Source organism: Malaclemys terrapin, chromosome 2 (assembly GCF_027887155.1).
Source record: "Malaclemys terrapin pileata isolate rMalTer1 chromosome 2, rMalTer1.hap1, whole genome shotgun sequence".
NCBI classification, from domain to species: domain Eukaryota; kingdom Metazoa; phylum Chordata; order Testudines; family Emydidae; genus Malaclemys; species Malaclemys terrapin.
In genome coordinates this window covers 68542787-68566930 of record NC_071506.1, presented here as the reverse complement: position 1 = coordinate 68566930, position 24144 = coordinate 68542787, and the positions used below count along the sequence as shown (strand labels likewise).

Below are 24144 nucleotides of genomic sequence, written 5' to 3'. Positions count from 1 at the left end.
TTTTTGGGTCTCACAGCTTAAGTGTTTTCAGAATTTTAACCCTGCCTCATTTGAAACCATGTCTCTACCATTACAGAGCAAATCAGCAAAAGAAAAATTCTGTCTGACTATTCCAGTTAAGGAGTTTATTCTCCAGAAACTAAATGGATTTACATACTACAGCTACCCACAAATTCCTCACGAACTGATTGGACAGACCTTCCCCACCCCAGAGCTTAGATAAATATAAATATAGAGGTTGCCAAAAATGCAAGAATCTTAAGTCCTCTAACCATGCTGGCTCTTTGCTAAATAGCATTTGCAAAGTGTTTTAAAAGGTGCCCTGTCAAAAAACAGATTCTAATAAAACAAATCTTTCTATCATCCTGGATGGTGAAAGACCATAATTTTAATGATTTATTCTGGTCTCTGGTTTGATCATTGGCATCAATGATTCTACATATCAAAATAAAGTTCATTAGCAGTTCACAGGAAACTAATGCCATTTATATGAATTGATGTAAATTAATATTAATTCCCCAACCAGTTTATCTTTTTATCAACCGGTTACTGACCGCCATTTAAACAGCCTGCCACAAAATGTCTTTGCTCATTTACAAAGTCTAAAATGAGCTCTGGTATCAAACACATAAGCAAAACAAACCAATTAAATCAAATTTAAACAAACTATTTAAGTCATTTCTCCAGAAATAAAATCTAGTGGTAGTAATATACAGGCTTTAGGGCAATACAATAAATCGGACTGATCAATGCTGGTTACATAAGCAAACTTATCCAAGCATTGTAACAGAACAGGTCAATAGATCCATTAACAAAGTTCCAAACTTCATGATCAGAATTTAAGCATTAATTCATAAATGGTATGTACAAACCAGACAGAGCCAACAAGTTGCAATTTAGATACCACTGCAGATTTGGTATAATTAAAATGAAGTTAGTTGTCCTTCCTCCCCACAAAATTAGTGGGAATATGCCAATAAGAAACAAATACAAATTTCATTCATACATTTTTAAGATAGTTCAGAGGTAAAATATGTCTGGTGGGTATGTTTGAGACTGTAAAAAAATATACAGTACATTGTTCACATAGTTAAGAAAAACAATTCAGTTACCAAAAGTTTATTGATAAAAGTTTAATGTCAACTTACTTATAAAAATGAAAAAATATTTTAAACATACACCGTACAATTGAGCATCCGGGCCCTACTGACTATTAACTATAGGAAAGCATTTAAGGAAGTTGTGTCAAAAACCAAAGGTTAACTCCAGGGATGTATGCTGCTTTAAAAAAAAAAAAAAAAAGTTTCTTGTTTGCAGGAACCTACATGCCTGGCCTAGTTCTTAAAGCTAATTACAAAATCCTCTTTCATACTGGTCCAGGTGTCTTGACAGTTGTTTCTTCTAACAGAACTGTCAAAAGAAAAGAAATATTTTATGAGGTATCTGCATACAGCTTATTTCTAATTCTTTGCAAGAAGGAAGAGAAGACGGCACTGCTCTAAGATGTGGTAATTATTAGTCACAGCATTTGCTTACATTCAAGAATCTTTACAGGGTTTGAAAATCCTTTTTCTGTTCACTTGCCCACAGTGAGTGCAGAGAAAAGTGTATTTGGTCTTGAAGTCATTTGTATTGGTATGAAAGAATTTCTAGATGTGACAGGTTATTAAATACCTTGAAGTATGGGTTTGACCTAACATTAAATAAAAGGGCAAAAATATAGGTTTACTTTATAAAACTTCAGAAAGGTGCACAAAACAAAGGAAGCTTTTCCCTGGCATTTTCCCAATTTTCTTCTGCTGACATTTTTAGCATGGAAAAAATATACACTTCTGGGGTACTACAACAGCCTAATATGGTGAAGAAAATATAAGAATTAGGGGAAAAACAGAAGTCTGATATTCACAATTCACTGTACAATGGCCCAATTATGTAAAGAAAGATCTTTTTTTCCTCCTAATTATAGTATTGTCTTCACTATACTGGGCCATTGTAGCTCATCAGAAATTTTTGAAATAATCTTCCAAAATACAAGAATTTGTGTAAGTCAATTCCAGAGCTCTCTCACCAACCCTTCCCCCACTACCCACCCGTGATCTTGCAGCAACAGGTCTTCTTGCCCTCCCCACTGAAATGGAGAAAAATCTAAAAGGTGATCAGGTCTCTGCACAGGAGTGCAATTAAAGGGAGCTCCTGGCTATGTCTCTCCTCTTCCTCCTTCAGCGGCTACACCTACTGCTAGGAAGTTTGGGAGCTTTGCAAAACTCCCCACTGGTGGGCACCAGCTCCTCCTCTGTTCCCATTTCATATCCATCAGTTTAGGTAAGGTACTTTTATGGCCCCCATTACTGTAGTATCTGACTGTCTCACAATTTTTAATGAATTTATCTTCACAGCACCCCTTGCAAGGTAGGGAAGTGGTGTTATCCCCATTTTGCAGAAGGGGAACTGAGGCACAGACAGGCTAAGTGACTTGCCAAAGATCACAGAGGAAGTCTGTGGCAGAGGGAAGTATTGAACCTTGGTCTCCAGAGTCCCAAGATAATGCCCTAAACTCTGGAGCATCTTTTTTCTTGCACTACCTGGTGCAAGCCCTCACATGGCCAGAAAAGGAGGAGGGGAAAGCGTATGGGTATGGGGCTCCCACAAGCCATTTAGAGGATACTAAGCAGAGGAAGAGGAGTTGTGCTCCCCCACACTCTCAACTCCTACAGATCAACTTCAGTTTTGCAATTTTGTAGTCAGTGTGATCCCACTCTAAGTGTGCATGTGTCTCATGTACGTAAGACTAGAATTTTTTGGAATAGCAGTGTCCATCAGGGTCACGTATGCACCCTTGGCTTCCTTGGGCTCCCATAGGAGGGCATACAGAACAGGGAGGCGGTGACCCTCCTTCATTCCCCTCACAATTCAAAGTTTGTGTAGCTGAGGACTCTGAAAAATTGGTGATAAAGGGTGGGATGTGGGATCCACACTGGCTACAATTTCTCAAAGAACTACAGTTACTGTAGGGACAGTAAACTTGCTTTCTTCTTTGAGTATGTGTCAATGTGGATCCCACTGTAGGTGACTGGGAGGAGTATTTTCTCCAGATTCTGGAAGTGAAGAATCTCGGCTGTATCAGTCAAACAGGTATTGGCGTACTGCTCTTCTGAACTTGGCATCTGCCCTGGCAGCCACGTCAAGTGCATATGTTTCAAAAAAGGTCAGCGGGCTTGCTCCACAAGGCTGTCTTACAGATCTCAGAGATCAGTATATTTCTGAAGCAGGCCAGTGGTGGCTGCTGGCCAGGAGCCCAGCTTTGAAGGCAGTATGGTATTGCCACCCTTACTTCTGTGCTGTTGCTTGCCCTCAGGCAGCAGCTGCCACTATTTGGCCACCCAGAATGGTACAGTATTGCCACCTTTACATCTGCGCTGCTGCTGGCAGGGCAGTGCCTTCAGATCTGGGCGCCCGGCCAATAGCCGCCGCTCTTTGGCTGCTCAGCTCTGAAGGCAGCACAGAAGTAAGGGTGGCAATACGGTTGACCCTCCCCCCCCCCCGCCCCCCCAAATAACTTTGTGACCACCCTGAAACTCCCTTTTCGGTCAGGGCCCCCAATTTAAGAAACGCTGGTCTCCCCTATGAAATCTGTATAGTATAGGGTAAAAGCAAACAAAACACCAGATTTCATGGGGGGGAGACCAGATTTCATGGTCCATGATGTGTTTTTCATAGCTGTGAATTTGATAGAGCTCCAGCTATAAGAGAACCTCATTAAGCTTCCACATGACAGCAGGGTCTTTAACTGGAGGGCAAGTATGGAGAAGGTTCTGGAGAGATCTCAATTCCAAAGGATGTGAAAAGACCAAGCATGCCTATATCTGAGTGCGGCATACTGATATTGCTACAAGGTGGACTTTGAAGGAGCTACTAGCTAGTCATGCTTTCTTCAGGAGGAGCACTAAGACTAGAATCCTTGGTCTTAAGGCCTCAACTGCCCATAAGAAAAGTCTTTTCCACATCAAGGAGTAAGTCTTCCTATTGGAGAGTTTCTGACCCCGTAAAAGGATCTCCTGGGCCTGCAGGAAGCAGTCTGTCAGTCCTTGTTCAAACAGCCTACATCCAGACCATCTGATGCAGTGACTGTGGGTCTAAGTTTGACCCTGGTTCTGTGATACTATGTCCAAACCCATGGGAAGATGTGCATGTGTGCGTGGGGGGGAAGGAAAATGGGGAGGGTGGGGTGGCTGACTGGACATCTACAGATCAGATGGCCAAAACTGCCTTGGCCAGTAGGGGAAATCAGTGAATGTAGTTTTGTCTTGTCGAATCTTGGATATGATCCTGGGGATTGGTGCAAAGACACGCAAAAAGTACTTGAGAACCACCAAGCAGAAAGGTGTCCAGAAGGGAACTGGGGCCTGTACCTCCCTTAGAACAGACGTCCTCATTTGACACTGTCTGCTATGGCAAACAGATGAGAATAACACACTGGTGAAATATTGGGTCTAGGATGGATTTCCATTGACCACTTGTGACTGGTTACCATGTTCTTGCTTAGAAGTCTACCAGGTTGTTCCTGACCTCTAGTAGGCATTTTCTTGGTAGTAGGAGTCACTTGGTGGTGATGGCACCATTCCCAGGACTCAACCACCTCTAGGCAGAGTGGGGATGATCAAGCATCTCAATCTCCAAAGTGTCCATGACCTGCACCCAGCTCTTGAAGTTGTCCAGTGCCTGTATCAGCACCAAAGCTACTGTCTTTCCCGGGACAACAATAAGGCCCTGTTCGATAGCAAAAGGGGTCATTTGGCCTCCCGCTGTCATGTCTCTGCATGTGACCGGGGTCTTGCTAGTGAAGCTGCAGGAGAAAGGCACCTCCTCCTTCTTCTGCAAAGACAGTAACTGACTCTTACAGGCCTGAGAAGGTGGGCCCCAAAAGCCCCAATAGGGCCACAGTAATATTTTGTATGTGCACAGAGGGCTGGCTGGTTGCTGGTTGTGCTAGTGCCAATCCCAGCATGCCTATGATTGGGGTCTGTAGAGAGCCTCTGGTTTCTAAATGATGTTACTGCTCATAGACCTCAGCAACAAATCATCTCTGCTGGATGTCAGAGAAAAGGCAACACCTGGGGATCGTGAGGAGTACACTTCCACAGGCAGCACTGATTCAGAGTTATCTGCTCTGAGGACTATGTCAGTGCAAATGTCTCTCTCAAGGCTTGTGTGTGCTCTAAGCCTGTATTATCGATGCTAGAATTAATATAATGGGGGTGGGGTATGTCCGGTACCAGAGCCATACTGCACCACAGTCAGCTCCTTTCTGCACATCTTTGATGCAAGGTATGATTTGCCTTCTGACATCTTTGATCTGGAATATGAAGCTTCAGCCTTGCACCCCTTGATTTGTAGGCTCTTTCAGAGGAGAGGCAGACTGAGCACCTGCGTAGACAGCAAGACTCTCCCAAGTAGAGCACACATCTGCTTGGTCAAACTTTCAGAGGAATTAGACCGTCACAGAATGGACCAGACTTGAAGATTGTAGGGTCTGAGTCCACTATACCAAGTTATTGTTCAGTGGGGGTCAGGGAGTGTGCGTTCACACGTGCAGGTGGGGGGAAAGGGGTTGCAAGCAGCTTTCTATTTGACAAGCACTAAAAACAGACTAGCGTAAGAAAATGAAGATGGTTTTGAAGAATCTCAGAAGATCTGAAGGAATGTTTTGAGAAGTCTAGCAGGTTGAACACCAGCTAGGTTCCATCTTGTTGCCACAGGTGGCAATAAGTAATTGAAGGAGGGACGCAGCCACCTCACCTTTTATGCCCTCATACAGGACCATGAGGAGCCACAGAGTGTATGTGCAACCCTGAGGGACATGGATTTTCAGAAAAATCCAGTCTAATGTGCAGAGGTTCATGCACACCTACAGCGGGATCCACACTGACACATACTTGAAAAATGAATGCTACACACTGTTGGAAAGCTTGGGACCTTTGCTTTCCAGTGTATTTATTTCTAATCCTATTTGTTCATAACGTGTTTGACCCGAACAGTCACCGGCTCCTAAGACCAGCAGTGCTTTTTTGGCACTGATCCAGGACATTATAGTAAATTGCAGAGCTTGGTCCACTGTGATTTTTTATATTAAATATAAACATAAAAAAATTAAAATAAATGAATAACAGTATTCATTGCACAGTACAGCAACATTTTGGACTCTAGCTGAACTTCTGGTTTAGAAGTGATATTACTGAATCCTATTTGAGAATCTATCCTGAGTTACACAAATGACTGTCTAGATCAAATAGTTTCATCTTGCTTTCCTCCACATCCTTCTGGATTAAAATTCTACCTGTTCTAAGTGCTTACAAATCCTGTACACTTCATTTTACACTACAGTAAGCCTTAACAAAACCTGAAAGACAAAACAAGACTACAGGGAAATATGAAAACTGATTTAATGGACATAGATAACTGGATGGCTTGAAAATTGCAAACTATAAAAGTTTCTCCTCCAAATCTATTTCTCACTTAAAAGTATTTGGCAATATCTACAATTTATCAAACTGGTTTGAGAAGAAAAATAAAAGATTAACAACTCAATAGGTTTTCTGTAATCAAAAAAGTAAACTTGAAATTTGATCATCTGCTACACAATATACAGAAGAGAACAAAAGCTTTACCTTCCATCGGTTTCCACATTCGTTACAGACAACAAATGTTGTCATAGGTTCATCAGCACTGCGGGTTTGAACCTACAGTAAAGGGAAGGAAAGAAAAGTGTTATCACCATGATCCTGTTCAATTATTTCACTTCTGTTCAATGTAAAGTTACTCAATGCTAAATTAAAATCCGTATATCCTAAATAAAATTACCACAAGATCTATCCAAATATGTGATTTAAGAAGTTACCATATTTGAAATCCATTGTATAAGAATGCTTCAACATTCCATTTTAAGTGTCTTTATAAAGCTTAAGAATGCAAGTATCAGAGGGGTAGCCGTGTTAGTCTGAATCTGTAAAAAGCAACAGAGGGTCCTGTGGCACCTTTAAGACTAACAGAAGTATTGGGAGCATAAGCTTTCGTGGGTAAGAACCTCACCTCACTTGCATCTGAAGAAGTGAGGTTCTTACCCACGAAACCTTATGCTCCCAATACTTCTGTTAGTCTTAAAGGTGCCACAGGACCCTTGGTTGCTTCTTAAAAATGCAGATTCTCAGCCCCCACAACCTACTCCAGCCCACAAAATGGTTACACCCTCACATGTGAAATGAACCTAGATGAGTTAAAATCTAAGCACCAAGTCAATTGTGAACACGCGAGAGTACAAACTAGACAAACAGCTAACAAATTGGAATTACCAGATTTTTTACAAAATAATCATGACTATTTCATTTTGCATTTACAGAAAAAAGGTAATAAAACATCTGTGCCAACACACCCATAGGGAAACCCCTTTGTTTGGCTGATTTAAGAACTAAAAGTATCCATTTCAATAATGAAGATCAATGTAGAACTGTGCAAATATTTTTGAGTTTTGTTTTTATGGAAGTAGCAATTGCACATTCTGCACAGATTTACATAAATATACTTATGATGAGGTGGTATAAAGATTCAGACATTTTGACTGTAAGTGTTTACATCAAAACATTTTAGATACTAGAAGCATAAACTTAGCTTATTAAGCTCAAAGGTATGCACTGCAGCATTACTGAAATCAATATGGACTTGATTTGCAAGCTTTTTGCATACAACTCCTAATTAAATTAGTGGGAGTTGCGTGAACAGAAGGCTTGTAAAATCAGGCCCTATTTTAATAAAATCATAATTAATGTTAACATTCATGTTAATATTCAGAGGTTTTCAACATATTACATTTGCCATCGCCACCCAAATACACAGATATTTCAAAACACACTGAAACACTAGTTATATCAGTTAATCTCCCACACATCACAATTTAAAAAATAGCTAGAAAAGAAAGTCTAGCAAAGAATTGCTGAAATGGGGAAAAAAAATACTGGTCAATGTTAAGGAATTTCTAATACATCCTTGGAAAGAGTTTAATTAATGTTGGACTTAACTGCTGATTTCTAGGAAGAGTACTTCTAGTTACATCAAGTTGAAGGATAGAGGAAAGAGTATCAAAGTAATAAGATGATTATTTTCTCCATAGAAGCATATACAAATCTATGAAATACCAACAGAAATAAGAATCTTTGGAAATACAAATTCACTGTTCATAATCGGTTGTAAAAAGAGGCTTTTTTTTGCGCCAATGTTTAACCGCTATTTCTCTAAGAGCAGAATATTAATTTGCTTTAGGCTAATGAACCAAGAAATGTTTAAAAGCAACTCAAATACTGCTATATTATAAATGACGATTTTCTTCAATTATCAAGTTACAAAATGCTGAAACAAAAATTCTTTAAAAAAAAAAAAAAAAAAATTTCCTTAAAATTGAGATTCAGTCTTGACAAGACAAAAGGGAACAACAAGAATGATTATGTACCTGTGTGTAAGTGCAATTCTTCTTTTTACATTTGCCACATGTAAACAGGTCAGTCTGGGTGCCTCCTGTCTTAGCCATCTGATGCTCTCTGATAGCTTCTTTGGTCAGATTTTTGCGCATCTCTTTCAGCTCATCACTTGCCATCTCCTGTTATGGACAAAGAGACTGTCTACCATAACATTCTCAATTTGCCGTTGGGATGTCTCCTCTTACAGTTTTGATACACTATTGCTAGTATGACCACTGTATATATCAACCTAGCAAATTTCATTTTGAAAATGTATATAATCGTATTGAAGATAGGGTTTTGTTTTTAAATCCAGGAATACCTATCCTATCAAGCAGCAAAATCATTCTATGAATCTTGGATCTTTTATCTTTGCTAAACTCACACTGAATAAGCTTCAATTTTAGTTAGCACAAATTCCACTAAGTTTGCCAAAGATGCTACCTAAAGTTAAAACATTTCTTCATTCCTTTATACTGTTGGTGAAACGTCAGAAGTTACATAACTACCAAACTTGCAAAAATATTTGCATGCAAAACATGTCTGACCAGTGACTATCAGAAAGGCTAAGTGAAGACACTAGTTAGTGTAGGGGTAAAGAAGAAACGGCAGTAGAGAAAGGTCCCCAGGAATGTAACCTTGTGCAATTTTCTGGTTGTGAAAAATTTAAACTCACTATTTTTGTTTTTGCATAACCAAAAGTTTATTTCCACCATGAAACACTCACAGTGCAAACAGTTTTGCACAGCTGTCCTCTCTTAACAAGAAATGAATATCTGCATAATTCTAATTTACTCTTATAACATAGCATTGTTTGATAATGAGAACTGAAACCTTCTGCCTCCAGTTCATGATTCAAATTTAGCTTAGTATTGTAATGATCAAAAATTATCTGATGCTTGTTCATTGGCTTTCATTTCTAACTTCTGTTAATTTTTTTAAAGCTTTTTCAGGGTTCTAGACACCAGACAGGGTTTTTAAACTGTAACAGGGCCTAAGCGAGGCAGCTCTCTCTAAGGAAAGTCTCGCCAGATATTGCACAATAGGGCTTCAAAATCAGTTTTAATTATGTATGTTCCTGTTTTATACAAACTGCCCTTTATGTAAAGCATTTCGTAAAATAAGTCCAAAACTTCACACTTGCTAGCTCAAGCTTTAAAAGATGAGATGTTAAAGATTTTAAGCACGTAATTTATGCTGTTTCTTTAAAAATATTCTACTCTGGATACCAGTTAATTGTTTTCACTTCAGTTTACTTGATCAGTTGGGTGCTCCATACTTTCTTAATGTTTTGTATGCAGGAATGAGCATTCCTAATTTTTCCACTGTCCCATTATCTGCATGGGATGTAGCAGTTCACTTAACACTGCTCTAGATTAAATACCTATCTCCTCTACATCAGCTCTCTTTACAGATATTTAGCCACTCAAAATCTTTTTAGTCTGAAATGAATTTAAAATCCAAATAATGATTGACCCTGAAGCGTTACTTTTATATAAATACAATTATCAGAACAAAATAGAACCCCATAGAATCAAAATGCCACCTGATTCTCTTTATACACATGTACTGGTCTGCCACCCCAAGTATACTTGTCTATATGCCCAGACCATTTTTCTCTTGAAGAACAAAGCTCACCATTACTTATGACCTGTATAAATAGCTTAGCTTCTGATCTAGTTCCAATCTTTTTTTCTTTGCCTGTTTGAGCACAACAAGAATTTAAAAATGCCGACACAATTACAAAGCAGGTCTAAGCTCTTATTAATTCTGTTTTTGTTTTTATCGTTACCTCTAATTTTGTGTAATCAAGTTCATTGTTGCTGCCTCTGTAGAAACTACACAAAGGCACTGACCCTAGGAAATTTCGTTTAATCTTCCTCAGGCACAAGCCGCATATTCTCCTCTCCAATTATTTTCATATTCACTTCCTAAATCTATTTTGGATCACCAACATTTTTCATAAAACCCTGTGCTATGTAACTCAAACATTTTAAGTCAGCATAAATTGTTGCATCAACTTCTATGGTCATTTCCCTGAACCTTATTAAAAAAGGTACAAAATAGGGTTGTTAAGTAGGATTGTTTAAGCTACTGCACTTAGCAGTTATTAGACTGGACAGGGGTACACTTTGTTTTCTGTTTGTTTTCAGTCAAATTTCCAATGCACATTTCCCTTTTTAAGCCTTTCAGTATCAAAAGTTAACTTGGGAAGTTAGCTAGAGAGGTTCTGTCCATCCTATTAACAATTCTGCAGTAAATTCCACTTTTACCAAGTTTTAACTTTGTCTTCAGATGGTAAGCCATCCCAATTCCTTTTTCTAATAAGATTTTTAGTATTTTGTCAAATACAAGTATGAATTTAGTCAGTTTTAAAAGTTTTCCCTAAATATTGTGCCAGTGACATTTTAGTGATCTGTACATCCTGCGTTCCTCCTTCTTTGTAGTAAAACACAGAGCATACCTAGTCAAGTTTCTTTCAAAGGCATTTTTAAAAACATTTAAAAACAGTCATCAGTGCTTAATCCTCGTTTTAAATATCCATTGTTATAGTTTAAATTTAGTTTGCTTTTCTTTAATAGCAGGATCTCATTTTATTATCTTAATTAGTCCATTTAGCTAGCTTATTCTTACCCTCTTATTTTGTCTTTTTGTTAAAAAAATAAATATACTTGGGTACTACGAAGTGTTTGCAGTATGATAAACTAACCACAAATTTTAAAATTAACAGAAATTTTAAATAGTACTAAAAATACCTCCAAAGGGTCTCACTGCCACAAAGAAAGGAGACTGACCTATAAAAATCGGGATGATATACCTAGCTTAGAAGTAGTCAAAATGCTAAGCTAGCACTTGCCAAATACAAAGGCAGTACTGTTTAATACTGATGATACAGTGTACCCAAAAGGGCCACAACTTGTTAGCCTGGGGTCACTGGCAGAACCCCAGTTCACCTCCCCTAATTTGAAGGTTGTTGCTGGTACAGACTGCATTTTTTTTTTAAAAATGCAGCACATTCTATTTCTAAGCTTTCTCCCTGAAGCACCCTCAGGGACATTCTATCTGCCTCTTGCCTTATTCAGGCATCACAACTTTTAGAATTACCACACTATATCTGAATCTGTAAGCCGCCATACTGCTGATAATTGTGGTTTGTCTTAAGTGTCTATGCTTATGAGAGTGTGAAGATACAAAGTATAAGAATGTTGATGGTTTCTATAGTTAAGTCAAACAGAATAATAAAAGTTACAAGACCTAATATTTACTTACCTCTGCTGTCATTTTGGCAAACCTGTCTGGAGGTATGTTCCCACATAATACATTTTTTCTTAGATTAGGGTTCTTTGTGTCCTTGAGATTTGCTATTCTACTTCGTACCCTATTTTTGTATTTCATGTCAGTGTTTTTCAATTCTTGATATATAGGTGCTTAGGACTTAAGGAACACATCATCAACAAGTAATATGCAGAACACAATATAGTACTTCATTGCTTTGCAAATGTTTGCCCAAGTTTACACAGGCCTGGCAGGATTAGATTTTTATCAGTAAATGTCAGTAAACATCGATTTTACCATATACACACAGACAGACGAAAAATATTTCCATCAATAATAACAGAAACATACAGATCAGCACGGTGATAAAAAATACCGCTTGAGAATGTATTAGTTTTATTTAAAGATATTTACTTTGTGTATTTTAACATGTGATGTTGACAATTTGTGTTTTAATCGTTATAAAACTAAAGTTTGAATCTCAATGTCTATGGTCATTAAATAATTATCTTACCTTCCCCAATTTCCCACAACTGTGAAAATTTAAATAGATAAAAATACTTACAAGCAAACATCTATACTATCTACTGAAATTACAAAAAATAGAAATAAAATTTGTAGTAAGAGGAGGCCTTGAGATATAAACCTTGGTATCAGAGGCCCAGTATGAGGCCTGAGGCCTGAACTAAAGTAATGGTCAAGACTTTGCTAACATAAAGCAAAGTTAAGCTGTGAGCCAGAGGCAGGCCCTGCTCACAGAAGCTGGCAAGGAAAGGGCTGATGTTGCATAAATATATATTCACCTAGCAAAGTTAAAGTATAAACATGGTACCAAGACATACCATACGGGAACATTCCACAGATAACATGGAACAGGCCGACCCATCCCAATGACAGGGGCAAAAGGGTAAAATGATGAATAGAGTTGTTTTGATCGAACCAATACGTACAAGGTGAGAGGCGGCACCTTACTACGTAGAGGGGTTGTACCTTACTACGTGAAGGGGTTGCACCTTAATACTTCAGGAGTGGTGTGTAACTTGTTTGTACCCGTGTATAAAAATCTATCCCTGGGATGGTGTCTTTGTCCGGCCATGGGGGCAGTGGAAAGTCCCGCCACTGAGCCAGGTCCTTGCCAAGAGGCACTTTCTCGTAGTATGCCCGGTAGACTAAGTAACCTACGGGGAACTGCCATTGTGTCCGAGATCGCAATAAACCTAGTCGAAGTGACTTTGCATCTTACTAGACTCTGTGGTTATTGGGGGTTCTCGTCGGGTTTGCTGTGTCAGCTATCTGCGCAGAGCTGGGGCAGCACACAGAGGGAACACACGCACGCAGCCAAGTGATATCAACAGGAGAAAGCAGAAGCACCACACCGGTAGCATCTGACAACAAAATTCTGCTAAACCTACTCTTTACGCTGTTGATCAATACCTTTCTTAGCAACGGCTGCCAGTGCTTGTATTAAAAAGAGTTCTGTGTGTAATTTAATGCTCATAAATTGTGAGAATCGCTTCTCACACTAAAAACTTTCACACTGCTGTATTGAACAAAATGAGTATTTTCCTACTGAATAAAAATCAATGTTCATTATATGGACCAAACCATTTTTTTTTTATTTAAACAACAATATAAATCCATCAGCAAATACTAATTCTAGAGCACTTAGATATACCACAAAGGATATCTTCTTCAATCTGAGATCCCAGCTCTTCCTCATCAGCACCAATAGCAATGTAGTCATCTGAACAAAAGAAAAGTTTGATTATTAACATTAAGTGGACATCAAATTTCCTTAGCAGCTCAAGTACCCATTGGGAATCCTGGAAAGCGTAAGTTATGCCACAACCATAATATGCATTTTCAGAAAATAGTGCACTATATACTTTTATGGTAGCAAAACCTTGTTAGCTCATTATTTTGCACAGTACACAAAAGGTAAAGAAGACAAGATTGATAGAAAAGCAATGGCCTAAAATCTTATTTAATCAGGAGCTAAACTGTAGATGCAGGTACTGTACAAAGAGCTTTTGTGTTATCAGTTAAGTCTTGAAGATTCTACTCTGTTTGACAACTGCCAATCTCTACTCTGAAAGAAAAGACTGAACTATCACTTCAACATCTGTGATAAAATTCACTCTCAAGATAGCATGGGTACATTCAATTAGTGTTAACGACAACAGAATCAGTAATTAAGTTGTAGAAATTTGCTTAATGGACATTAAAAATATAAGGAAAGCAGACAAACTGAAGTGCAATAAAACAGGAAATTTAAAGTGGTAAATAAAACGGGTAAAATACTTAAACTCTAAAGACAGCATGAAAAGTTTAGCCTGAAATGCCCAATTTTAGAAATCTCTAAGTAGAGATTTGAGAGAAAAAGTAAAAGAAACATTTACTTCCCAATTTGACAGAGGACAGGCTAGACAGTGCAAGCACACTATCAAAGTTTCCCACCTTCCTTCTCCGCACTTTCATTTGCATTTTAAAAAGATCAAAGAACACCATCAACTAGAAATTAAGTCAATTTCATAAAATAAGTTAAAAAAAAAATAGTTTCAGGTACCACATCTATCAAATGCCCATGTCAATTTTTGTGTTTTACAATCATATATTCCTACTTAAAAAAAAAATGTTCTCCCCTTTTGCTGTGTGAAAGGCCAACAAAAACAGCAGAACATGACTGATTACTGATGGGGAAAAAACAATGAAAATGCCTACACTCAAAATGCTGTCAAAATGCTCAACATAAGAAAACTGAAGAGAAGAAATAACTCATTAGTCTATTAGTGTAGCAATAATTTTAGGTAAGTTTCCAAAGACAAGTGTGATTTAAATTGACATTGCATAAAATTTGCAAAGTTACCTAAGTGTTTTGGAGACTAAATTACATTTACCTAGGCATCTTAACTTTCATTAACTGCCAGCTGGACTTAGACACTTCTGAAAAACATTACTCCTTGTCTAACTGCTTCTGGCTGCTCTCTGCAAGTAAGTCTGTATAAAAAGTGGATGACTTGGTATTTAGAAAAGTGAGCCCTACTATGGGAGAGATAGTGTTAACCTGAGGGCAGGACTTCGGCCTACATATAACATTGCTCTAGGGCTCAAAGAAAAGGGGACCCAGGCTCCATTTTCTGAAGGGAGAGAGAAAGTAGCAGGAAGGATCCAAGCTACCTATACATATGTTGCTTTTAGCACACTGATCTTTTTGTACATATTCTCAATATTATCCCATTTGCTATTTTCACTCACTTACACTTTGTAGTGCTTTAGTAACAAACGTCATACAAAAACGGTCATGCTCAAAAATCCCTAAAAAAAAATAAAAAAATAAATAAAATAAAATAAAAAGTTTATTGTCCTTTTCACTACACAAGCCAGTTTGAACCAAAGAGAAGGTTACTGATTAACAGATTTGATTCCCACTGATAAGGGACTATGTACATTTCTGGAATAAATTTTGAATTTAGTTTAAAACAGAGTTAAATATATATAATTTGGCTAAAGGATAGCTTTAGAAGGATGGGAGCATGAAACTGTACAGTTATTTGAAGGGTGTAAATATGAGCAGTAATAGGAGAAGCTTTTTTGTGAGGATCTCATGGAGATGTACAGATTAATTTGCACAAAATGTATAGGTTATTTCTGTATTTTGAAAATAATAAATAAAAAGGAGCAATGGGGTGAAGTTAAGGGTAAATGTAGGAACCTCAGGAAAACAAAAGCCTTGACAGAGAGATCTACTGGATTACAGAATAATCTCCCAAAGGAACTAATGAAATTCTTATTTTTCAGTATAAAACACCAAGGTGTAAGAAAACTCCTGGCACTAAAACCAAGATGGAATAGATCAATTCATAGGTCTTGTCCACCTCCAAATTTTATAACTCTCAAAAGACACAGAAGCTAATACGCCTGAAACTGGACAAGAAGAGAATACAGCAGTCATGGATTGGATACTTAAAGAATTTGACATATTTAAAATTATCAAAACACCAGTGCCAGATGTACTGTAACAAAATTAAGTTGCAACTGAAATGGAAACGGAGCTTCTGGCTACCAGAATTTGAAAGGTCACAGGACCCTGGGGGACACTGTGGTACACCCGCCCCCGCACCCCCCTCCAAAAAAACCCCACTGAAACAATACCTTTCATGGAAACAGATTAAATTGATGATACAAGGAGGTAACGGCTAGCTAGTATCATGAAGAGGATTCTCTGCTGTTGGAAAGTAGTAGTCAGATGGGCTGGAGCAGGAAATGCACCTCAGCATGTTTCCAGGTTGCCAGGGTTATGCTAATCTGGATGAACCTATACCTGACTAGCTGGCCTGGTTGTACAGAATTCAGACTGGTCTGACAATCAGTGCTAGGATACACGGGAAGAAGAAACAGAACAAAATCCAATACTGTAAATAAGTTCTACAAAGCTCACCTCCTGTTTTGAGAGCAGCAGCCAGCATTTCTCTACATTTCACTCGTACAGAATCTGAAGTACTTGGAGCCCGAGGAAAAGAAGGGATGAAGGAATCTGACGAAGCATTAGCCTCCTCTTTCCTGATGCTGGAGTTGCTACTGGAACTGCTAAAGTAGGTTAAAAACAGAAAAGTGGTATGAAATGTCTCTTCTCCAACGTGTTTCACCCTAGATCAAAACAAATTTTTTGTTTGATCTTTATATCTCATTAACAAGATTCCCATAACAGAGCAAAGATAACATTTATGCAATTATTTAGAGCTATAGACATTGTTAAACTTCAGTAAAAAGGATCTTTGAAATACTTGCTTCTATGTGATATGGAGTACAACAAGAATTTTACTGAAGAGGGTGCCCAGGTCAAGTGATCCTCTGGGCTCCCTTGTGCTGTAGTAGCCACTCCAGCCCCCACTTATGCCTCCAGCCCCCAAACATATGCAGTTTACAAGGAATGACATGTAGGGGCAGAAATGCAGATCAGTCCCCCACAGTATTTGCATTGTAAGGGAACTAGCCCCCACCAGGATGTTTTCCCCTGCCCCGAAGTGGTGGCCTCTCAGCATGTCCAAGTCCAGCATAGCACAGGGAGTGGGCCCAGTCTATAGGGTATGGGGTCTCCCCCAGGGTCCTAAGCCCAGCTACAGCCCAACTTGGGGGGCCAAGGGAGACCCTGGGTGAGGCGGTATGTCAATGCAATGGTGCCCCTCCTGGCCAAGCAGGGTGTGGTCACTGGCTCACTCAGCTCAGCGTGGCTGTCAGTCTATTCCTGGTACTCCAGAATCTGGAAAATCCTCTCGGATTTCAGGTCCGTCAAGTGATTGGTAGGGAAATCCTGGCCCACTCACTCAACTAGGTTCCAGCTCATGGCCCTCAAGATAGACAAACAGGATCAGGGTTCACCAATTCTGACAGTGCCCTGAGCTGCTTCCTACCATTCCCTGGGCCTCTGCAGGCTCTTCAGTCTGTTGGTCCATTCATCCCTTTTTGGGGTGTTGTCCCTGGGCGGCTCTTTAGCACTTTACTGACAGAAGTTCCTTTCTACGGCCTGTTCACTCTCCTGGTAGCTGCACACCCCTCTGCTTCCCAGCCTTTTTATCCTCCCAGCTGCTGTGAGGATACCAATCAGCAGTGGCCAGCAATGTCTGTATTACCCCTTTTGTTGCCGGGGCAAGGTGGGGTACATACACCCCACGACACCCTGCTCCACACTGACAGCCAAGAGTCTGCTGAATCTGTTAGTACATTCTGGTTTTGTGGGAGGTAGACTGCCAACAGGGTAATCTGATGGCTAACACCATCAGTTCCACAAACTGACTGCTTCTGCACACAAGGGGAAGGATCTCGCTCCTGCCTGTCTATTGATGCAAAAGACAGTTGTGATGTTCTCCAACATTACGAGGGCATAGTGACTTTGAATGAACAGGAGAAAGGCTTTGCAAGCCCTTCAAACTGCTTACAGCTCTAGAAAATTAACGTGCATCCTGAATTCTTGTTATATCCAGGTGCCTTGTACTGTATGGTTGTCCACATGGGTTCCTCAACCCAATAGGGATGTGTCGGTACAATCGCCCTGTCCAGTGCAGAGGCAAGGAAGGGAATGCTCATGCATACCTGGGAGGGATTCTTCCACAATAATAGGGACAATGTCACTTTGGAGGGAACAGTCACTATGATGCTCAAGGACTGTAAATATGGAGAGTACACTGTTTGAAGCCATGCTTATAGGCAACAAAGGTGGAGCCTTGCAAATGACATGACACAAGTACATGAGGCGACATGGCCTAGGAGAGAGACAGAGGTCTTGACAGGCACTTGGGGGTTGCTTATGATCTGGTCTACGATATTGTTCATAGCTTGAAACCTGTCCCTTCGCAGGGAAGCCCTTGCCATGATTGAATTTAACAATGCCCCCAATGAAGTCTAAAGTCTGCATAGGGCCGAGGATGGATTTTTCGGCATTTACACTGATACCCAAAGAGGAGAGAAGTTGCAGCATTGTCAAAGTCGACACATGGTCCTTTTAGTGTAACCTGGTGACAAGGAGCCAATTGTTGACACAGGGGAGGACTGTGAAACCACAACATCTGATATAAACCGCTACTATGGAGCACACCTTGGTAAAGGCACTGGAGATAGTAGGAGCAATGTCAAAAGTGAATATTCTGTATTGAAAATGATCAGAGCCCAGGAATCTGAGAAAGCATCTGTGAGCGGGGTGGATGCCCAGGTGAAAGCAGGTGTCCATGTTGAGAGCTGTAAACCACATACCCTTTTTCAGGGATGGAATTATAGATACCAACATGGCCATGTGAAACTTGAGTTTGAGAATAAAAAAGTTCAGATGGCAGATGTCAATAATGGATCTCCAACAGCCCTTCTTTTTAGGTACTAGGAAGTATGTCAAGTAAAAACTTCTCCCTTGGTACTGAAGAGGAACCTGTGTTGTCGCACCTCAATGTAAGAGGGATTTCACTTCTTATTTGAAAATGTTCTCATGAGAGTGGCCCCTGAAAGGGTGCTGGGGAAGTAAGTAGGGATGCAAACTCTGTTGAATAGCTAGAATGGATGACGTTCTGCACCCATTTGTCCATTGTTTTTGCACTCCAGGTGTTGAAAAACAGTGCTAGATGATCCTCAAAGGCTGCATGGGAGTCTGGAGACATTAGACTTAAGATATGTCTACAGAGCAATGAAAAACCCACATCTGGTCTGTGCCAGCTGACTCAGGCTCACAGAGCTCAAACTGCAGGGCTGTTTCATTGCAGTGTAGACTTCTAGGCTTGAAGTCTACACTACAATGAAACAACCCCGCAGCCCAGGCCGGCTGACATGGGCCAGCCGCGAGAATCCAGGTGCTATGTAGACATACCCTTAGTAGTTTGCAGCTCTCAAGTTCCTGTCAAAAACAATGTTTAGCTGAGGGCTGAGACTGGGATGAGAAACCTGCGGAGGAAGGTGTGGGGAAGCAGGCCTTTTGAACCCTCTGCCTCTTATGGAGTGGCTCATAAGGTCTTTGGTGGAAGAACTGTTGAATCATCAGTCTAGGTTTCTAGGACTACCAATGAAATTTTCTGTGGGGCAGGTGCATATATATTTTTAGGGAGTGGAGGGCTGCCCTGGAGTTCTTCAAAGTGTGTAAGGACTCATCCATCCTCTGATTATATAGATAGTCTCCTTGAAAGCTTGGTCCTCTATGGTGTTCTGGCCCTCCCTGGGAAACCCTAAAGCACGGAGGCACGACTCCCTGTGCATTACCGTGGTAGTAGTCATCGCCCTGGAAGATGCATCAGCGACATCTACTGCTGAGTGGAGAGCAGTCCTGGCAACCATTTTGTGTTCTGCCACGAGAGCCTGGAAACAAGCTCTGTCCTCCTGTGGGAGTCTGTGAAATTCTGTGAATTTTGAACAGTTCACAAAGTTGTACTTAGCCACTAGTACTTGGCTATCCTGAACTGGAGTCTAGAAGAAGAAAAGACCTTCCTTCCAGTAAGTTGAGACACTTGCCCTCCTTATCAGTTGGGATAAATCGGGACATATTATTGCCTAAATCTCTTTGTGGTGGCCTGGACCACTAAAGACTTGGGAGCAGGGTGAGAGAACAGAAATTCCACCTCTCTGACTGAGGGGTGGGATTTTTCTGTTTCTGTCCTCTGGAGGTAGGGGTGCAGGTAGCTGGGGTATGCTCTACCTGGCTTCAGGATGGTTTTCTTAACAGGGAACACTTTTTGATGAAGCCAGAGGACTGAAGAACGTCCAGAAGCTTGTGTTGAGGATCCTGAACCTCCTCAAAAGAAATCTGCAGCTGCCCTGTAATTCTGTGGGGTTCCCTCCCTCCCCGATAACTATAAGCAATTCCAGGAACAGACACACTGGAGTCACTGCCTCATCTGGACAGGGTGACAGCAATCTTGTTGGTTCTGGTGAAACTGCCAGATTCGGTGTGCACTCCTCCTCAGTTGGATCCTCAGAAGGATGGGTTGAATGAGGATTGCAAAGGTCCCCATGGCATGATGTACCAAAGGCTCCAAGAAATGTGATGAGGTGGAAGTTGGTGCCAAGTTGGTCAAGATCCTCTGACCAGGAAGGTGTGTTGTGGAAGAGGGAATAACAGTTCACTGGACAGCTCAGACTCTCCCGATGGGAAGAAAGCCATTTCTGGTTTCAACAGCAGTACCAACCATGCCACTCGAAGTCAAAGCCCAAAGATAGAATGGGAGACACTCCTCCCAAAGGCCAACTCCCCTGGCCGAGTTATATATTCTCTCAAGGAAGGACTTGATGGAGTGGGACACTGAGTCTGGAAAGCAAAGATATCCACAAGAGGAGCATAGATCTCAACTCTTTCCCAAACCAACAGAGCCGCAGTAAAGAGTCTATGCCACAGCAGTTTAAGGCAAAGACAGTACCAAAGGTAATCAATGCTCTCAGTGATCAGTTTTCATCAGTGCCGGTGCACCACAGGGTTGTGTTTGGGACTACCAGAGGCCCCAGTGCTGCCGGATCACAATCTGGTGCTGATGGAGCCCTAGACTTGTCACATGCCCCTGAGACTTAAGATGTTCTATGTTCTCTTGAGTTGAAGCTTATAGACTTGCCTTGTTTAGGCAGGGCTGAATCAGATGTCTTCAAAGAGGATTTGGAGGAAGACAACCTCATGTTTACGAGAATGCTCTTTGCTCTCGTGACAAGGCCCACTGACGGATTTGGGGGGGGAAGGGGAGGGAAGATGGGGGAGGAGAGAGAGAGGAAAGAAGACTCCCTCACTCTTGAATTGGACCTTGTGGCAGGAGACGCACTCCTTGCTGAGTAAGGCTGATCTATGGGGCATAGGGTCCCTGGGCCTGGGTCCAATTGCGGTCTTCCATTAGGTGCTTCCTAAAGAGAAGTTCCCACCCTTCCCGGGTATGGCAGGGGAAGAAAGGGCAGGTATTGCACCTTCCTACAATGTGGGCTTTCCCCGAGATAGTATAAGCAGCATAGGTGGTTATCGCTGACCAAGAAGGAATACAGGCAGGATACAAAGAATACAAAATTTGAAGCCCAGAGTCCAGGGCATAGTCCAATACCCAAACAGGGTGTGCACTTCTACGATAAAGAGATTGCACTACAGTACTTGTATGACATGAATTGAAAAAAACTATTTCTTTTTATCATTTTTACAATGCGAATATTTGTAATAAAAATAAATATAAAGTGAGCACTGTACACTTTGTATTGTGTTGTAATTGAAATCAATATATTTGAAAATGTAGAAAACGTCCAAAAATATTTAAATAAATGGTATTCTATTATTGTTGAACAGTGCGATTAATCACTTGTCAGCCCTAGTTTCTACCTAAAATGCAAGATACTGATTAAAATAGGCTGGTTATTGTTAAGACTCCTAGTACTGTAGAGTAAGAATGTTAAATAGATGACTTCAGCAGGCAGGATGGATATTTTGACTACCTAACCCATATTGTAGCTAGTCACCTGCCATTTTTTCATATTATTAACAGCAGGATTAACTTACCTTCATCCCCACCACAAAAGACCTGGATGACTATTTTGATCTATAATGATTGTCCAACCTTGACGACAGTGCAGGCATCACCACTTTTTGGACATTGATTGTGTGTTTGATACAAGAACATGGCAGCCCTCCCTAGTCCCAGATATACTTGTACAAAAATTAAATATTTAGGGAAGCACCTATGAAGAAACTGATTCTTCACATTAATAATTCATCTGTTTTGCTAGTTCATTTTATATTATACACATACACACACAGAGGTTCAAATACCTTTCTTCTCTTGCTTCAGGACTGTTTTGTGATGAAGATGCAGGTTCCTTTTTCTTGTCTTCAGAGTCTTTATCAGTTGATGGTCCATCTGGAAATGTACAAACCATGAAATAAGCATTGCCTCTGATAGGACAGAAATGGCAGCTAAGTATAAGTTAAATGCAATGTAGTTTATTTCCATAAGGGTTGAGTACCCACAATTCGCATGGGAATTTGAGTGTGCTCAATACCTGTGAAAATCAAGCCACTTATTGAGGCATCCAAATTTGAAAACTCTGCCCTGATGATTAGGATGAAACTACCACATATTCAGTGCTTATATAAAAAGCACCATATAGTTCTATAGTTAAGTCCACACAGACAAGACCAAACAAAAAAACTAGGGGATCAAAGGTTTAAGAACTATCACATAAAAAAATGAATTACTTAGTTAAAACTCATCACCCTGAATGAAGACAACAGAAAAGAAAACATAAAATTATGCAAATACAATAGATGCTGCATTAAAATGGAAGTGGTATTTTAAAAGTCCTGAAGATTAAAATAAAAGAAAATCCACAATATATATTTATGTATTAAGAAAACTAAAACCGTAAGAAGAATGACTAGTTCAACAAGTACACCGTTGAGACACAAAAACATTTGCATTTCTCATATAGAAGGAAAACTGACCCCTCCCCTTTTTTTATGTATGAACAGATAAGTAATCACCATAGAAACTAAAGAACACTATCTGATGTATAATACAGGAAACATTCTATATATGTAGACAACCTCACCCATTCTTACATTCTCTATCGTCAACTGCATGAATATTTTCACCAGGAATTTTAGAGTTGTATTAGCACTTTGTCATCTTTTTCCACTAACTGGCCTACAATTTCACTTGATGAAATCTCATGGTATACTGATATGGAACAAACTGCCTAGGGAAGTTGTGGAAGCTCCTTCACTGCAGGTTTTCAAGAGGTTGGATAGCATCTGTCTTGGATGGTTTAGACACAACAAATCCTGCTCCTTGGCCGGGGACTAGACTAGACAACCCTTACAGTTCGTTCTAATGCTATAGTTCTAGAATATCACAGGTTGCTGATTCACACATAATTCTCTGATACATCAGCAGCAGACTGGGAAACTTTCTTAACAGTCACTTTACATAAGGAAGGTGGGTGGAGGTGAGAGTGGTGGCTGACAATTTAAAAAATGCCCTCCATATTTTAATAGCAAGCACTAACAAAATAATCTTGAAACAGACAATATACAGGTAATTCCACTTGTCAGCAATTTACATCCAAGGAGGAAAGATACTGTAGTGGCACTTTGAGAAACAACACTATGAGAGAAGAGTTTCACAGAGAAGCAGGAATAGAGCAAGAAATTCCAGATTATTAAGTATGAGAGTCAGGAAAGTCTGTCTGGCATGGTTTATAAGATTTCCTTATAAAAAGACAAACCAGGAGAGATGTTTTGACACAAGAATAAAAAGACTGGTTTTCATCGTACATATTACCTCCCTTTTTTTGTGGTGCAGATATCAGTAGCTACATTGGGTAGGTCTACACAGCAAAAAAAAAAAAAAAAAAACATCTGCAGCGTGGGAAGGTCCCACAGCTCAGACTCCAGTCTGAGGCCAATGAAACAACCCCTGCCACCGCAGCCCCGTGAGCCTAAATTGGCTGGCATGAGCCAGCTGCAGGTTTTTCTTTGCTGTGTAGACATACCCATTGTCTCCAGGAATATAAAGTATGTTTCCTCATTGGAAATCCAGGCAGTATTATTGAATGATTCTTTTTCTAATTAGACGTTTTAATTTACATAGGGTAGTTTTCAGATGTACTTGAATGAACTTATACAGGAAAATGACAGACGACAAAAACACCCTATCACCTGTCGGTAAATGTTTTTCACAAAATGAACACTCTGCATCTGACCTCTCAGCCCTCTTCCTCAAAGGAAGCCTGCACAACCCTTTTAAAAGACGAGCCTGGGAGCTTAAATTCATAACTCTGCTTGACGCTAAAAATCATGGACTGAATAGAGACACTGAATTTATGACTTATTACAACAATCTCTAATCCACTAACAACGCCAACCCCTCAGTGA

General features: G+C 40.1%; 1 protein-coding gene across 3 annotated transcripts in view; it reads right to left on the bottom strand.

Annotated features, from left to right (window-relative positions):
- Positions 1-370: 370 nt before the first annotated feature.
- TCEA1 (transcription elongation factor A1) overlaps positions 371-24144 on the bottom strand; it is a 45540-nt gene continuing 21766 nt past the window's right edge. For all 3 annotated transcript variants that reach the window (XM_054018336.1, XM_054018338.1, XM_054018337.1), the window contains 7 exons: positions 22042-22129; positions 16219-16367; positions 13468-13524; positions 11775-11929; positions 8498-8644; positions 6666-6737; positions 371-1410 (listed from right to left, as the gene is read on the bottom strand). In XM_054018336.1, coding sequence (XP_053874311.1) covers positions 1402-1410; positions 6666-6737; positions 8498-8644; positions 11775-11929; positions 13468-13524; positions 16219-16367; positions 22042-22129 — 677 coding nt within the window. In that variant the 3' untranslated portion in view covers positions 371-1401. The remainder of the gene's footprint in view (positions 1411-6665; positions 6738-8497; positions 8645-11774; positions 11930-13467; positions 13525-16218; positions 16368-22041; positions 22130-24144) is intronic.